The 19,068-nt window shown below is 28.2% G+C and overlaps 1 protein-coding gene across 1 annotated transcript in view; it reads left to right on the plus strand.

The window, feature by feature from the left end:
- The window catches only part of LOC113370649, a 219,443-nt gene that overhangs the window by 198,684 nt on the left and 1,691 nt on the right, over nt 1-19,068 (plus strand). The window contains exons 4-6 of the mRNA XM_026611347.1: nt 14,023-14,375; nt 16,011-16,202; nt 17,118-17,518. Of these exons, the coding sequence (XP_026467132.1) occupies nt 14,023-14,375; nt 16,011-16,202; nt 17,118-17,518 (946 nt within the window). The remainder of the gene's footprint in view (nt 1-14,022; nt 14,376-16,010; nt 16,203-17,117; nt 17,519-19,068) is intronic.

Here is a 19,068-nt window from a genome sequence, read left to right on the forward strand (position 1 = left end):
TTTTTGGAACTGTTACGCACGAGTGAAAATTTGGCCTCGCTACAATTATTATTTCCAACACTTTCGGCCTTGTTACTCTTTGCATGTTTGAATAATTATAATAGCCCATGTTGGATCATGCTATGGTAACACACAATTTTTATATTCATAGGCATTAAATGTGGCCGAATTATAATATCTAATTTTAGACTTAAAGTATTAATTAAGAAATATTTTAATATGATTCAATTTCCGTTATAAATAATAAAGCGCTTATCATATTTTTTATGCTAGCGCAGTATTGTTTTTATTTACATTATTTATTGCATTTCATTTAACATATGAATCTAATTTGGACTTGTGCTTGATTCTTGTTTGAACTTTGACACTTACTATTTATCATAATACTAATTTTATTCAAACATTCAGCAATTGTGTTTCGATTTCCACATTGGTGATCTTAGTAATAGCTCAATTTACATAATATATTTCAAATTGTCATTTTATGTGATTTATGAAGTTTCAGATTGGGTTTTGTGTAGCGATTTTACTATTTTATCTTATTATTTTGTAATTTTTATTAAATATACGAAAATGCACTATTCTCGATTATTTCACAATTTATCATATTGAGCACAATTGAAGATGTAGGTCAATTCTAATTAAGCTTATATAATTTAATAATGTCTCAACAAATTTGAACAAAAAATTAGGTGTTTATGACCGTAAAAAATATTACCAGAAGAATATAGATGTTTCAAAATCTCTATAATTGCACTAATTTCTTCACTAAATATTTTGAGAATTGAAGCGAAGAAAATATGTATGTATATCATAGAATCGTTCGCTATATAAATTTATACATTTGTTTTTAAGGTTCTTTCCTTTCTGATAATCAGGTATTACTATGGCACTTATAACGTTTATTAATCCAATATGATGTTCTATTTGGAAAGTAATAGGTACTGAAATCTCTGTAATTGGTCTAATTTCTTCTCTAAATATTTTTGCAAATTGAAACAAAGTACATATGTATAAATATCAAGAATCGTTTGCTAGATGAAATTCATAGCATTATTTCTAAGATTCTATCTTTTTTCATAATCTGATATTACAATGTCTCTAATAGCATTTAGTATTCCAATATGATTTTCCATTTGGAAAGTAATACTTTTCCAATAGGAAATTCCTTTGACATGCTTCCAGACCACTTCTGGCTTAAATATACACCTCACGGATGTTCCTCTTTAGACTTTAGAGTGCTTATAAATAATTTCTACTTGGTTTCGATTTCAAAAGAAAAAAAAAGCCTTTGTGAAAATTATACTTCGAAATTTTATATCTGGCATCGTTTCTGGAACATGATTTTTTTAATACGAACCAGATATTCAAGAATTCTAAAATTGTTTCATCCAGGACATTGATATATCATAAAAGACTTCATCATTAATCAAATAAAAATACAGAAAGTCCTAAATATGCTAGGTACAGGTAAATCTAATTTTGAATCCATGGAAATTTTTTATAATATATTTATTATTATTTAGCATTACATTAATTTATAATAATAATTTATAATAATAATACATAAGGGTTTATAGTTTTAAAATTCATTGCTAATAATACATTCACTTATTAATTATTTTTATTTCTATTCTAATTACATATGCTTCACAAATTCAGTTTTATTCAATAGAGAAAAAGTTCTAGTAAGAAATTTATTACTTTCCGCTAGATATGTTGATTTTTCGGAAGTTACTGCTAAAATCTTATAAATAATAATAATATATTAATACATATATATATATATATATATATATATATATATATATTTAACCACATAAGCAATATTTGTAATTAATACGCTTTGTGTGATTCTAATATAATTTTCCTATTATTTTGAACCCAGTTTTATTTAATAAAATGAATATTCCGATGAAAAAATTTATGTTTTTCACAAGACTGGTTAGTTTTTCAGAAGGTATTTTTAATATCTTTTAAATAATGAAATATTTGTTCTTTGATGAAGGAGCATGTTTTTAATTAATAGTTTTTATGCGTTCACGAGGTATTATATTTTAATAAGTGAGGTAGTAAACAAAGTTCACAAATACTTATATACATACATAGATATACTTTTAATCATTGTTTAATTTAAATTTTTTTATAAATTACTTAATTTACTTATATCTGTCATAAATGTTTTTTTTAGTTACAAACAGAAAACGTTCTATATTGTAAATCGTTCTATCGCAACTGTCTGTATTTCATGTATAAAATTAAATTTACTATATAAAATATTGAAGATATTTTGTAATATTTTAGCTGAATGATAATACATCTAGTGTCTCGAAAGCAGTATAAATAAAAAAAAATATATAAATCTATTTTCTTATGATTTCATAGCACTGATTGAAACATATTTGTTTTGTATTGAAAATAAAATAGACAATTTTTTATTTAGATCGACACTTGATACGTGTCATCAATCAGCAGGAGATAAAATTAAAAATATGAAAATACAAAATTAAAGTAGCTACAATTTATTTTCCCAATTTCATAATACATATGTGACTATTGCTTTTATTTTAATCATCACATTGATAAAGTTCTATACAAAATCTTTGAGATGGGATCTTAGTAATATATGATTATATTATCAGAATGATCAATATTTAATATCTGCTTGGTCAATAAATAATTCAGAAGGATTATCGATAAACTGTCGATAGAACTTTTTATCTTGGAATTGAAAATATCTTAATTGGACGACGTAAGAATACCGGATATGGAACAATTTTATTTGTTCAAGATTGCAACTTATATATATACTTATATATATACATTAATATATATATATATATATATATATATATTAAAAATTAATATATATTTTATATAGATTAATCCTAACTACTGATTGCAAGCCTGAAAAAGCATTATTTTGATTAGTTTTTTATTCATGTTAGATAGTTCGTTGTATACGTTTTCTATTATTTTACTAAGTTGTTTATAGAGTAATCAGTAGCAAGATTCTCTGTTAAGAGAATTTTAAAAGAGTACTCTTCTTTAGAGCAACACATTCTAAAAATATTTGCGTTCTCAACGTTAAGTGCTGCATTATCTTTAAGTTTATTATCAGATACTCAAAGGTGTGGCATTATTGTTCTAAGAGATAATTCAAAATACCTATTTGATATAAAAATGACATCAGTATTCTTTGGATTATGAAATAAGATACTAGTGCAGACTCTATATAATGGTAAATACTTCAATTTGATCATATATTTACATTCATAAATGCAGCTATTGTTTGCTTTTAGATCTCAAATTGCATTTTGATAAATGAAAGAAAATGTGATATAGTGGAATATATACGTGTTGGTGTGTATGACATATTTGATAATTGAGAAATTTGCAAACAATTAGATGAATAATAATAATTAATCAAATTTATCATGTCCTAATATAATTTTTTTATAACCAGAAGTTTGTCGATCTCAGTGAATTTGTTCTTTCTATTATTGACAGTATTTTTATTTATAATCTCCCAGTTATAGTACGCTGTTTCTCTTTTATTAATATTTAAAATCTCACTATTTAAAGTACATACTGCTCCTGAAGTGCACACTTAACGATTTCCCATAAAATTTTATACTCTATAGAAAGTGTAATATTTTATAGAAAGTATTCCGTATATTGTTGTACAGTACATGTAAGTAACAAAGAACATATTATTTTATGCGTAATTAAATAATAGAAAAGTTTTCATTTTTATAATTTCCATTTTAACGATGCGAATTTAATTGATGTGGAGATTCTTAGATTGCAAGTAACTATATCCTTGTTATCTCTGAATATTGTTCCTATAACTTATTTGGATGAAATAATTTATTTTTGTCATTTTTTTGTTCATAAAACAGAATGCTTTCAATTAACATTGGCATGCAATTTTTAAATTTTTACTTACCATTCTTTTGCACTATTGATTTCAAATCATATATAGACCTTTATTATTTTTGTCATGATAAGTTTACAGTTGTTTTTTTCTAATCTTTTATTATTGAGCAATTTACGATATTTAATCACGTTGATCTCTGCTAACTACGTAAAATTGTATTGATGAACCTAAAATAGAGGCACTTGTCCTAGGGTCGAGATCTCTGACCCATATGTCAGCGTTAATTAAATTTTAATTGACAGCTATTACATCATCGGTTTGTTCTTCGCCCACTATTAATAATTCTGAAAGGGTTTTAGAGAAATATTCAGTGCTTATGAGATGAGAATGATTTTGGATTGTATTTCGATAATTAATATTTCCGTGAGCTAATTAATATTGAAATGAAAGTTGTCATGATTAGGGATTTGATGCCTAAGAGAGCCCTTTGTTGTTTTTGCTTTGTAGTCCAATTTATATCAAAACTTTGATTTGTCGAATATTAAAGTTATGATTCTGAAACTGTTAATGGACAAGAGGTAGACATAGGTAACAAGTACCATGCGAATGCATAGAATTATAATAAGTTTTAAATACCCATTGCATCTTAGAAATAGCATATGAATTGAAGTTGTCTTATACTTTCTAACTATTTTTTTTAAATTTTTGATCATTTCTGTTATATGGCGTCAATTATTTTTCATACTCGGAATTCTAACATCTTTCTAGTAATGAATCCAATCTGCATGATATAGTTAGCTTAGATTACATTTTCTCAGGTGCAATATTAGGAAACAGTTTTTAATTATAACTTTAGGTCAGTCACCTTAGTTTATGCTCATTCTTTACGAGTTCCGAGTCGTCCGATCTTATTAATAGATTTTCTGGACGCCCAGAGCGGCGCTTCCACGGAATTCCAATGCTTCTTTCTAAGCCTAGACAAAAGAAATTGAATCATTTTACTATAGTAGTTGATGTCTTAATTTTATAAAAATCCTATATCTCAACTTATCTTAATGAGCGTATAACACTCTATAAATTTTGGTCCAGATGTAGAAGATGAATTTAGCATGATTAAAATATTTGTTCGGAACCGCAATTTGTCTTCTAGTTCGTACTATTATAAAATAGATATTGATATGAACTATCAATATGAACAAATTTCTAATTACATAAATACTACAGCATATAATTTATTATATTTTATATTTTATATGCGTGAAAAATTGTACTAGTGCCTAAAGGTCCGCTGGTAAAAAGGTCCACCACCGGTATCTCAGAAACAAGTTAAGATTTTTTAACAACGAAATTTGAAAGTAGAGGGAAAAGATGCTATCACCTTGATTCTTTCGACGCCTTCGGAAGATAAAGAGCAATATTTGAAAATCTGTAACAAAAACCATTTCCTTTTTTGTTATTATTTCGGTTGTGAGTACCGTTATTTGATTTACGAATCCTTAATGCTTAATGAGGTAAAAAGGACATGTTTTTGAAAAACAGCAAAAAAACATTTCTATAATGATCTATATAATTACCTTACCTTTGGAGTTTTACTAAACATAGTCAGATAGTTGTTTTGTTACGATATAATTGATTTGGTTTTCACAATAAAATTGTAATGGACCTTTATGCCTCGCTCTATCCTATACATACATTTAAAATTGAGTATCCTATACATGTATACATGCACTTCGGTAAGATAAATTTATTGATTCTACTATGATTCGTTTAGATTAAGTTCTCACTGTAGCTCATAGAATTACTTGCTTTATTCTGAGAAATTTAATAAAAAATCGATTCTACTTATAGATTTTTCAGGCTTTAGCCGAATTAGTGGTTGTCAACATCTGTTTTTCACGTGTCCCCATTCACTTTGCTTTTAATTGGCAGGATTTCGCTAATACTTTTAGCCTCGCACAGTGTGATGCTAAAAATTATCATTATTTAATGTTTATTGAATAATTGTTGTAAGGCAGCTAAATAGCATAGTATTATTTAGAAATTCCCATATTCGCTATTTTTTTATTTAAAAAAATAAATTTTATCAATTCTATTAGTATTTTCCAAATAGTATTATACTAAAAAAATTAACTATTTAAATAAAAATAAAACTTATTTTTTATTTCTCAATAATATTCATATAATATTGGAAGATTGAATAATAAATAAACTTAGTATTTATTCTTTTATATAAATATGTATATGCGTATTGTATTACATGGATGTATACATATTATAGTACAGTTACATTTTTGAACAAAAACTATTTTTTGTTGAGGAACAAAAGAAATAAAATAAGTAAACTTTTATTATTTTACTACCTTTACTTACATATACTCGAACAAAACAAAAAACCATTCTTCTTTTATTTCCATTCCCAAATAAAAGTATTAAAAATACTTTATACCTAAGCTATAACTTCAGAAAAATATTTCCTTTGTGCGAGCAATTGAATTGAATGTAAAATCCATCGCAGACTATCGTTAATAGCACTTTGTCTCTGTGTCAATGTGTTTTTACCCAAAACTGTCTAAATTCATGATATAAAAGCTTTTAGGTACCTATAGTCTGAATTTAATTGTAAATTAGTCTCGGGCTAAAATCTGAAGTTAATATCTTTGTAATATTGAGTCATTTAATGCGAAAGGTTTTAGTGTGTCATTATTATATAAAATACAACTCGCTTGTAAATATCTTCAAATTTAATAAGAAAGTTATTATAATTAGAAATTATTATAATTTTCAAATATTATTTCTAATCTGCAGTCCTCATCATTATATTTTTATTGGGTGCAATGAACATACAAATAATTAAAAATAAAAACTAGTGGGGCGCATGGCAACGTGCTTTAAGGCAAATTGCTGGAACTTCCCGTACCGTAACGAAATGTTCGAGGAATATTAAATGTTTTCAAACAGATTATTATAAATTCTGTATAATTGTTAAATATTTATAAAAATTAACTAAACTGAATTGCAAAGTTGAAATTATTTGTTTAAGTATATTAGAACTTTAGTCAGAATTAAGAATAAAATCTGAATTATTTTAGATATACAAAAAAATTTTTTTGAAAAAAAAAAATTTGGACCAAAAATTTTTTCTTCCAAAATCAATTATTTTCTTAAAACAAGCAGAAAGTTCTTTGAATCATTCAAATCGGACGCTTAGTTCTCTCAAAAACTGCCATTTTTTGCACATTTAGCTTTGTATCTTCGAAACGGCTGGGCCTGCCTCTGCCAAAAACTAATAACCACTTCTCCCAATAATTACTAATTGTATGTTTTTTAGATGATTCAAATCCGATGCTCCGTTCTCTCAAAAACTCGATTTCTATTTTCTGCACTCTTTGCTTTTTTTCTCCGTAACTGCTGGACCCGCCTTTGCCAAAAACTAATCAGCACATCTCCCTATCAATAGGAATCGAATGTTTTTTGAACCATTCAAATCGGTTGATCCGTGCGCCTGAAAACGTAAACGAAAAAATGCGAACACACAAAACACACACACATACACACATACACTCACACACATCCATTTTTTCTGAGGTATGCCAAAATGTTCAGAAACATTCAAAACGTCGAGAAATGCAAAAATTTTCAATTTCGATTTTTGGACGATTACAATAATTTACCCTACGGGAAGTTAATGATATTAATCATTAAAAAAAAAAAATATAATAGTTAGTAAAAATAAAAATTAAAATAAAATTATAAATAAAAATTAAAGATACCAAATTCTAACGCAACGAATAGAAATAAAAAGAGTAATATGTGTTTTAATACATTTTGATTTTTTATTCATATGAAACAGACCTTTTTATACATTAATAATGATAATAATCATAATGCAAAAAATGAAAAATAAGATATTAAAACGTCTTCAAATGTTTGTGAATATTATATCTTTATTAATAAAAACGATATGAAAAGTAAAAAAAAGTATAAAAATTGAGAAAGTGAACATTAATATGAAAGCTAAATTAAATAAAATAAAAATATTTTGATGATTTTATAAAAATCTATATAAATTCATTAATTCTTCTCATTTTCCACACTGTATGTATTTATCGCATCTCCACCGGAATTATTTACACAATGACCCAATAAATGAAATTTTATTATGAGATTTGCTATGTTTTGCAAACAAATCTGTATTATTTGCGTGCTGACTAGTTGACTATGTGCAGGGCAATAATTTTGACAAAATCATGCAATCAGTCCGCCGAAAAGAGGATTATACTGCGCAACTTATATTACTAAGGATTTTGGCCCCATGCTGTGTCATTATATTGCAGGACATGCAAATCGCCCAGAGCCGTCTATAAAGGACCCATATTATATTTACTTACTATTATTACAAGCGGACGGCTACGAAATTGTTAGGTCAACATTTGCGGACAGATTTTTGAGAGGAGGAAGCTTAGGTCGATGTCGAATGAAACAAGAGGAAATGAGAAGATTTAGTTAATTTTTTTTTGTGAAACACTGACTGTTAAAATATTTATTTACACATTAAAAGTGGGTAAATACAAACGATTTTTTATATGACTATTTTTATTTTAATCATACGAAGAAGAATGTTTTTGAGTTAATTGAAAAAATTAAGTCGATGTCACATGAAACAGTTGAGAAGAAATGGAAAGATTTAGTTAATTTTTCATAAACAATATATCTTTATGTTTCAAAGTTTTCTGAACATTCTGAAATACTTTAAAAAAGATGGATGTACATGTGTGTATTTGTATGTATGTGTGTGACTGTGTGTATTCGCATATGTGTGCGGATACAGTTTTTCGCCGACTTTTTCGAGAGCACGGATCTACCGATTTGAGTTATGTAAAAAAATTCGATTTCTATTGATAAGCAGGTCCAGTCGTTTCGAAAATACGGAGCAAAAAGTGCTAAAAATGCCAATTCAGTTTTTGAGGGAATAAATGAATTAAAAAGCATTTTACTTTCAGTGATGGAATGTATGAATGATTGAATTTCTGGGACGGCAGGTCCAACGACTTCGTAGATCCAGATAAAAAAGTTAAAGAAAAAATGTTATTTGGCGGCCAAAAATTATCATTAGACATATGCGCGTCAAATTATTAAATATTTTATAAAGATTTAATTAAAAAGTACAACATTTGTATTCATTTTAATGGGTTTAGTACCATATTTATAATGTTTAAAGTTTACTAATAAAGATCATCATCAAATGTTTTTGACATTTTCGATATTATGGCTCAAGAATCTTGAACAAATTTCAAAATTTTCATGAAAGTAACATATTGATACCAAAAATTTCAAAATTTTCAAAACATTCAAATTTTCTAAAAAGTCGATTTTTTCAAATTCCTCGAGCTTTCAAAAAAAAAGCATTTAGAAAAAATGAATTACGATACGGGACGTTTCAGCAATTTACTTTAAAGTAAATTAAGATTTAATTAACTACCTCAAAGCATTTATCTTAAATGCCATGCAGCACTAGATAATATTTATATCGTTGCTATTGTTATTTCTGTCTCCTCGACAATATTTATTATTATTTTTTCAGAAGTTTGCAATTGCATTTTCGGTTTTTGACCAGTAAATAATCAATACTGACAAGTTGAAAAAAATACTGTATTAACGAGTTTTTTTTTTAAGCGGTTTTATGTGACATCAGCCTTACTATCGATTATACCAGCGGATATTTGATCGGAAAGTATAAAACGCTTTCTAGAGGAAATTGTGGGCTTTTATAGTTTGTTCATATAAAGTGGAAAGGAAATTGGCTGTTTGCTCTTTTTATTTTGTGAGAATTAAATTGAACCAGTTTAAAGCTGTTTTTAAATATTTATTTTATGAAATATTTTATTACTTACAAAGTACTACTTTTAATTATATGTAGATACGATGTTTAATCATCAATGTTTTTTATTTGTAATACGTCAGCATATTTTATTATTTGAATCACTTTTTAAGGTGCATCCTTGTCATTAGGTAGGACATTTATTTGCATATTTGATTTTATGTTTGTAAAGGATTAATGATTTGCCATCAATGAACATGTCTTCATGTATTAAATTAGTATTGTCACATTTATAATCTGTATCAGTATTGAATAATGCAGATGTATTGCAGATACCGGATTCTGTTGACATGTACTTTGATAAGTCAATATCAAACTTCAATCATGCGTATTCAGCTATGTGCTCTTGCTAAAGTAAACTCGAATGGAATGTTTCATTAAATAATAAAATACATATTAAATTTATATATTTTTACGAACATTTCTTGATTTTATTTATTAAAAAAAATTGTTATAAACTATGATGAACGATAGTGATTACAGATGATTACAGACAGATTTAAAAAATTTTGAGATAATTAAAACAAAAACTAGTGGTGCATGGCATCGTACCTTGAGGCAAATTGCTGGAACTTTCTGTATCGAAAATTAAAATTCTTAATTTATAACTTTTGATTAGAGCACTCGTATTGCGTGGAATGGTTAGAGATGAAATATCAAAGCGCCTAAGCGCCGCCTCAAAAGTTTTCTATACATTAAATTAGGTGTTACATTTTCGGTCCCATTGACCAAATGCATTTTGATCTCTTAACCTCTCGAAGATCAATTTAATAGGATAATCCCTTTTTATAATAATAGAATTAGAAATGTCATAAAAATACGTAGTCCAGAACACTCATGAATTGAAGCAAAAATTTAATTCAATTACATATACCTGCAAGTTTTAATAAGCAAAGTATTAACCCCACAATTACTATTCATACAATTTATGGTTTTATCTAGTATGAATTCTGAATAATAGTACTTTTTACCTATAGATTTGTTACTTGATTTGCTACAGAGTATGAAAAACATATTTAATTGTAATTGTAATTGTAGAAAAGAGCCTTGAAGGATATAAAACAGTTATAATACTGTAAAATTTTTACAAAAAACTATTTTCTAATTTGCTTTATATAACAATATTCCTTCAATTTTTCTTTTTACAAAACCATATCCTTTACTTCTATTGAAAATCATTGTACGTGAATTTAGAAAAGCAGTTGAATTTTAGGTATTATTTTTTAATTTCGGCAATAGTGGATTTTGCCTTTGCATTAACGCAAGTATGTATCTCTAAACTCTTCGGGATTTTGAAGACACGTTGTTACTTATAAAATCTATGTGCAACGCAATTACACAACGCAAGTGTGCGCAATTTAATTCGTATTTTACGACACGGTCTTATGCAAATACAGAATTTTGGGATTGCCTATAATAATATAATGCCGACCCTAGCAGGAGCCCAAGAGATTAGTAGTATTTATATTATCCTGCCAGGTATGATCGTTTAAGAATATTATATTACACAGGTTCTGAAACAGCGAGTCATTTCATATGAGTAAAATTTCAATAAAAATAAGTTTTAATTTTCAAACATAATTTTCGTTTAAAATAATTAATGTTATTTGTGTTCATCATATATAGTAATATCGTATTAATTTGAACTTAAGGTTGTGGTAATTGACATAAATACTTCGTTTTTTTTAGAAGTCGACCTAATGGTGAACCAATGGTCAACCACTTTGATGAATTTATTATTATAATTTCTATTATACCAATGATTGTTTTTAATGATGCAGTAAAGGTATATTTTTACTTAGAAACATATGGTATTTAATATTTGCAAGTAAAAACCGATGCCTCTACTGCTTGACATAAGGCTGTTTATCAACTTCCCGTAGGGTAGGTTATTGTAATGGGCCTAAAATCGAAATTGAAAATTTTTACATTTCTCAACGTTTTGAAGGTTGGATTGAAGGAAAATGGATGTGTGTGTGTATGTATGTATGGATACAAATTTCCAGTCACGTTTTGGGGCGCACGGATCAACTGATTTGAATGGTTCAAAAAACATTTGCTATTGATAGGGAGAAGAGCTGATTAGTTTTTGACAAAGGCAGGTCCAGCCGTTTCGGAGATACGGAGCAAAGAGTGCAGAAAATAGAAATCGAGTTTTTGAGAGAACGGAGCATCCGATTTGAATGATCTAAAAAACATTCAATTAGTAATGATTGGGTGAAGTGGTTATTAGTGTCAAAGGCAGGCCTAACCATTTCGGAGATACAAAGCTAAATGTGCAAAAAATGGCAGTTTTTGAGAGAACTAAGCGTCCCATTTGAATGATTCAAAGAACTTTCTGCTTGTTTTAACAAAATAATTGATTTTGGAAAAAAACAAATTTTTAGTTTCAAAAAATTTTTTTTTCAATTTTTTTTTCATAAAAATTTGTTTTTAACGTCGTAATCGTAATTCTGACTAAAGTTCTAATATACTTTAAATAAATATGTTTAACTTTGCAATTCAGTTTATATAATTCTTATAAATATTAGACAATGCTACAATATTTATAATCATCTATTTGAAAACATTCAATATTTCTCGAACATTTTGTTACGTTACGGGAAATTCCAGCAATTTGTCTTAAGGCACGATGTCATACACCCCACTAGTTACTATTTATTTTATATAAGTTTTAATAATGCCTGGTTATATATTCATTATTCTAACAATATTTAAATTTATTTCATAGCTAAAAATAAGTTGAAATACATATTGTTAAATATATCCATTATGCAAAAACTAAAATAACAAAAACCTAAATTTACTTTATTTTTTTTAAGATTTATATTTATTTTTAAGAATTTTATTAAATAGTATTTGGAATTACAATTATAATTATGATGATTTGGGTCAGGCCAGGCCAGACATCAAAACTTTCTTTGAAAAATATTATCTACGTGTTCAAAATTTCGTAACAGCATTATGCAACAAAACTTTAGAAACCATTGATATTCAGATTTGTAATGTTTGGGGTTTGTAGTGGTTGTCGAAACACCACGAAAGTGGTGTCTTTTTTCTTGAATCTCATTCCTAGTCAGTTCCTTCGGTAAGACGTTAGTTTCCGAAACGTTTTATAAACGCGTTTGTTAATCGCGAAGTCTAAAAATAAAATAAAAAATAAATAATTAGTGCGACTAAAGATAGTGATAAATACTTAAGCATTTTAAAACAGTTTTCTAAATTTTGTGTGCATAAGTACTAACAGATTCTAAAAAGCGTTTTATTAGTTTTTGAGTTACTTTAAATTTTCTTCGAAATTTATTTCAAGTTGTGATGTTGCAATTGAACTTAAACTGATTTTAAAACTTTTTTTAACTAATCAATGATAAAACCGTGTCCCGAGAAAATCATTTCGTTCATTGAATCGTCCGTGGTTCATTGCACAGACGTTTTCCTCCGCATATCTTCATCTGTTGTCAGTGTTGCTCTCAGCAAAATCGTGATGGAAGTGGCTTACGGTTATCACTGGTTGAACAATAAAAACCGCCAAAATAGTTTATCTCACTCAAACAAGGATCGATGTCAATTGGATGTAAATGCAAGCCATTTATCCAAAAATATGCATCGTTTGGACGGCGATATGTCGCGTATTGACGATGGAATGGACAATTTAAAATTGGATCTTGACGCTTTCGAAGATATGTTAGGTTGTTTTCGATCAGGGGTTGGAGATCTTAGGGAAGAATTGGGTGACCTATGTTTGGAATTGCAAGAATTTTTAGAAAAAGTTGATTGTGAAACTTTGCGGTGTGTTTTGGAAGCAGATTGTGACGATTTCAGTTCAGATGGTTTGACATCCGAGCGATCGTTATCGGACGAGTCAATTTTGGCCCGTTCGATATCTGATACAGATTTTGAATATGAGGTACAGGAGTTTGGATACTTTTGATACATGAGCACTTTGATCATTTTGAAATATTTGTTCGTTGATATGTATAAAATATAAATTACCGTCTTTTGTTTCAATACAAAAATATCAAGTCATGCAAAAAAATCTTTTGGTACGTTTTTATATTGCATCATTCATATAAGATGTAGCTTGCGTTATGAGATATTATTGCATTTAAAAAAAAAAATAATAAATGTTAACTATTTCAGATTTATTTTTAACTATGCTTCATCTACTCGTTGGCATAACTATAATATTTTAGAAAATAGTACTAATTTTACTTGCTAATAGAAATATCTATGTATTTATCTAATGTCTCATGTTTTATTACAGCCCCCAGAGAATGAACTGCAGAAAACATCTTCAGCTTCGATGTCCGAACATCAGCTTCGCGTGCAGCGCTCGTTGCAGCGACTGGATCTCCCAGACTGGTACAGGCAGAGTCAGGTGCCTCGCGAAGGATTCCTGCTGAGAAAACGATCATCGCCTGATTGCGACACAAGACCATCAGCCAATCGCTGGACTGGGTTGAACTCAAAAACAACATCTTTAAATTCCTTAGGCAGTGGTTGCAGGACCAGGGACGGAACCAATATAATACAAGGACCGAATGCAAATTGCACTGGTTCAAGTGTTAATTCTGGAGGTTACTTGTTGTCACCATCGACGAACCGAGACTTCTGCAGGTAAAATTAAATAAAATATCCCATGTCATATTTCTATGTTAATTCTTACAAAATTTGGTGTAAATGAATAAGAGATTAATGGTTAAAATTGACAAATTAGCGGGTTAAATGCAATTTTTTTTAAAGTAAACGTTTAACAAACATCAATGCAATGCTATTTTTTATAATCCATACATTATTACATTATTTATATTGTTTTTTATAATTTTTAACTTCCCGAAGGAGAAGTTTATGTTTTCATCAAAAAATCCGATTTGCTAATTTTGTTTTCTCGACGTTTCAAGCCATTCTGAATCGAATGAGACTAAATTTGGAAAAAGTATGTGTGTGTGAACAGATTTTTTTGCCGTAAATCGACGTTTTCTCAAAAATGGCTGGACCAATTTCAAAAATTTAAAAGCCATTCGATGTATCTCGATGAGGACTAGCGTTGATCAATTTTGCGACGACGATCAGCCAAGCCGTTTCTTTGTAAATAGAAGAAAAGTGAAAATTTTTTTGTCCACGTTTTAGCCCGCAGTTCTGAATCGATCTTGAAAATTCAAAAACCGTTCAAAAGATATTCATTGGGAATCGTGCTGATGAGTTGTTGGAAGTGATCGGCCGGGCCGTTTTCTTGTAATAAAGTGTTAAAAAATGTTTTTTTCGACGATTTTTATTATTATTTTTTTAACGGTAGATACCATAGTCTTCTAGATCATACGAAAATATTACGGCTCCACGACAATTGGTCTAACTTTGAAATTTCGTCAAAGTTTGCAAAAATTAGTATCGTTTTTTTTGGCATTTGACAAAATCAAACCTTTGATCGGCGTTTTCTCAAAAACGCCTGAACTGGTTTCATAAATTTAAAAGCCATTTGATGTATCTCAATGAGGACTATACTTTGTCAGTTTGTGAGACGATCTGCCAAGTCGTTTCTTTGTAATTTGAAAAAAAGTGTTAAACTTTTCATCCACATTTAAGCTCAAACTACCGAATCGATTTTAAAAAATCAAAAACTGTTCGAAAGATATTAGTTGAGAATGATACTGATTAGTTTAAGGTGAAAATCTACCGAGCCGTTTTCTTGTAATTAACTGTTGAAAAAAAAATTCATACGGATTTTTATGGAACTTCTTTTGGTGATATATATCATTGTCTTATAAAACTTACTGAAATATCACGGCCTTATGATTTACTTTTAAAAATTAATCAAAGTTTGAGAAAATGAGTAGTTTTTTGACGTTTGTTAAAATCAAAATTAGACGATTTACTTGGTATAACGATAGAGTACTTGATCTTAATGAACATACTAAACCATTAAAGTGCTATGAAAACTGGTTCAATTATAAAAATTATTGATTTGTGAAAATTTGCTTTCAGAAAATTCGAGTCAACGTGTTCGTTCGTTTTCAATTATGTGTAATAAATCCACTCGGAATACTTCTAATCAATCATAAATGAATTTATTTTTTATTGATTAAGTCGATTATTTACACATATCGGGAAGTTCGTGTAACTTGCCTCAAGGCAAAATACCAATGCCAACTAGTTTTTTGTAATAAACGTATAACAAATATCAATGTAATGCTATTTTTTATAATCCATACATTATTCATATTGTTTTTTATAATTTTTAATTTTTTTATTTAGGTGGTCTACCTCCAAATTAAATTCTTCACAAACTTCTCCATCGAGCAGCGTTCGGAGCAGTTTTAGCAGTAGAACCACAGGTCCAGTGATAACCAGCGCAGGCAGCAACTCGCTAAGAAGTAGTTTTAGACAACCCTATATGGGCTGGAGAAGCCAAGAAAAATTGTCCAGGCCTAGAACACCAGCCGAAAGGTTAATAATAACTTATTGGAATACGAGATTATAATTATTATTTATTAACTTCCCTTAGGGTAAGTTATTGTAATGGGCCGAAAATCGAAATTGAAAATTTTTACATTTCGATGTTTTGAAGGTTTTTGAACATTTTGGCATACCTCAGAAAAAATGGATGTGTGTGTTGTGTGTATGAATGTATGGATACAAATTTCCAGTCACGTTTTCGGGCGCACGGATTAACCGATTTGAATAGTTCAAAAAACATTCGATTCCTATTGATAGGGAGATGTGCTGATTAGTTTTTGGCAAAGGCAGGTCCAGCCGTTACGAAGATGCGGAGCAAAGAGTGCAGAAAATAGAAATCGAGTTTTTGAGTGAACGGAGCATCCGATTTGAATGATCTAAAAAACATTCAATTAGTAATGATTAGGAGAAGTGACTTAGGTTTTGGCAATGGCAGGCCCAGCGGTTTCGAAGATATAGAGCTAAATGTGCAAAAATGGCAGTTTTTGAGAGAACTAAGCGTAATTCAAAGAACTTTCAGCTTGTTTCAACAAAATAATTGATTTTGGAAAAAAATTGTATCATTTTTTTTTTTTTAGTTTTTTTATACATGGAAAATAATTCATATTTTATTTTTAATTCTGACTAAAGTTCTAATATACTTTAAACAAATGATTTTAACTTTGCAATTCGGTTTACATAATTCTTATAAATATTAGACAATGTTACAATATTTATAATAATCTATTTAAAAACATTCAGTATTCCTCGAACATTTCGTTACGGTACGGGAAGTTCCAGCAATTTGCCTTAAGGCACGATGCCATATACCCCACTGGTTATTTATTAGTATTATGAAATGTTATATATCATACATAAATAATATTAAATTTTGGCATATTATTTGATGTTTTTTTCATACTCTAGGTTGGCTATATCGATGCCCCAACAACAGCAACAAAAACAACTACAAAATCAGAAACACCAGCAGAACAACAATAACAACATTATTTTAGATGCTCAAACACCTGAAATTCAATCATCAATTAAAGAAGTGACATCTGCAATTGTCCACTACGTTTCGGACGCGCATTCTCGTCTTCAGCAGGGGGCAAACGATGCCTCTAAGCTGCCTCCACCGAGTGGAAGATCTCGATCGGCGAGTCCAAGTCAAAGGTTTTGTTGGTTGGAATCTTCCTTTGTAGGAACTAGACCGTTGGATTCTCCCCAAACGCCAACTTTGGCAAAAACTTTCGAAGATTCGAACGATTCGAGACGGGACTCCGGCTTAAAGTTAGAATTGAGGCGGCCAGAAAGATTGAATAACGGTAAGCTGTAAAAATTTCTAATTTAATAACAGCTTTAGTTGATAAAGGTTAATTTAATATAGATTGCAAAATGTGTGTATGAATGACATGAGTACTTAAGAAGGACTCGCGTGAATTATAACAAATTTTAATGCAAATAGACCTGTAAACATTAAATATTTAATATATATTTTGTTCAGTTATAAACTGTTTGATATAAATCGATAGCAATATTAATCATTATTAGACAAAATAAAAAAATCATTAACGCTTGTTCGAATATTAAATTTCTTATATTTGAGGCTTTGATATCTAACCGAAAATTAACTACAAAATATTCAATACCATAATATAACTGATCATCATTATTTTTATTGTCATTAACATTTTTAACGCAACTAAAAAAGGCGCATTCTAGATCTAGCAACAACTGACAAATAATTATTTCAAGTTTTTTTAAAAATATAATGGATAAAACTATGGTTGATTTTTTAAGATTGAATGATATATATATATATATATATATATATATATATATATATAATATGTGTGATCCAAATTAACGCAGCATATTATTTAAAACCACGAAAATGTGTATATAATATATTATTTTAAGTTGTAATTAAACCCTTGCCTTTAAATTATTTGTTTTATGATTTATTTAAAAAAAATTTAATGTTTGTTTAATGTACGTGAATTTTGTTTCACTAGCATCATTATTTTCATATCTATGTTTTTCATAATTTTGGTTTGTAATTTCTGGATTCACTTTTTTATATCCATTTTCAGAGTATTGATTATAAAATGCGTTTATATGATATAAATATATTTTGTTTGAGAACAATGTTTTAAATGCCTGCCAGTATAGATGTCCCTTTAATTTTGGATATTTTGTTCACAACATATTCTTTATGTTGATAAATTGCTTATATTTTGCACTAAATGAGAAATGTATAAATTTATACATTAATAATTTAAAAAATACGTGAGTTATAGTACAAATGGATTGGTAGCTATACTTTATAATTTTATATGTTACGACTGATTAAATTGACTGAAAAGGTTTGCATCTCAGGCATTAATAACAACGTTCTGGGTTGAAAAACTTTATATATTTATATTAATGTGTTATATAAAAAATACGATATATATATATACATACATATTTGTACGTATTGTTAATCTTCTTGTTAACATTATTATAAGTATTATTTAATAGCCTACATGTGACTTATTTAAATCTATGATTAGTGGAGTTAATTATGGCGTTTCAGAATTATTATTTTAAGCCAAGCTTCTTTAATATAATTATTCCTTTAACAGTTTCTCAAATTGTTTGGTCATTTAAAGAAAAATGAATATCTTTTGGTATAAATTATTTATTTTTTGGCTTAGATTTTTACTTACTTTTTTTAAAAATTATGTTAGCTTTTCAAATATTGTAGATTGACCATTAGATAATATCATTTTCACAGAGTGTATCATTGTATTTATTTCACCATTCTAAATTTTTGCATTTATTGTTTTTATATAACTCGAATAATTATATAGTTACATTTAGTAATATACTT

The sequence above is a fragment of the Ctenocephalides felis genome, unplaced genomic scaffold (genome assembly GCF_003426905.1).
Source record: "Ctenocephalides felis isolate EL2017-DRISC unplaced genomic scaffold, ASM342690v1 CF-g0.4_SCAFFOLD_00845, whole genome shotgun sequence".
Classification (NCBI taxonomy): domain Eukaryota; kingdom Metazoa; phylum Arthropoda; class Insecta; order Siphonaptera; family Pulicidae; genus Ctenocephalides; species Ctenocephalides felis.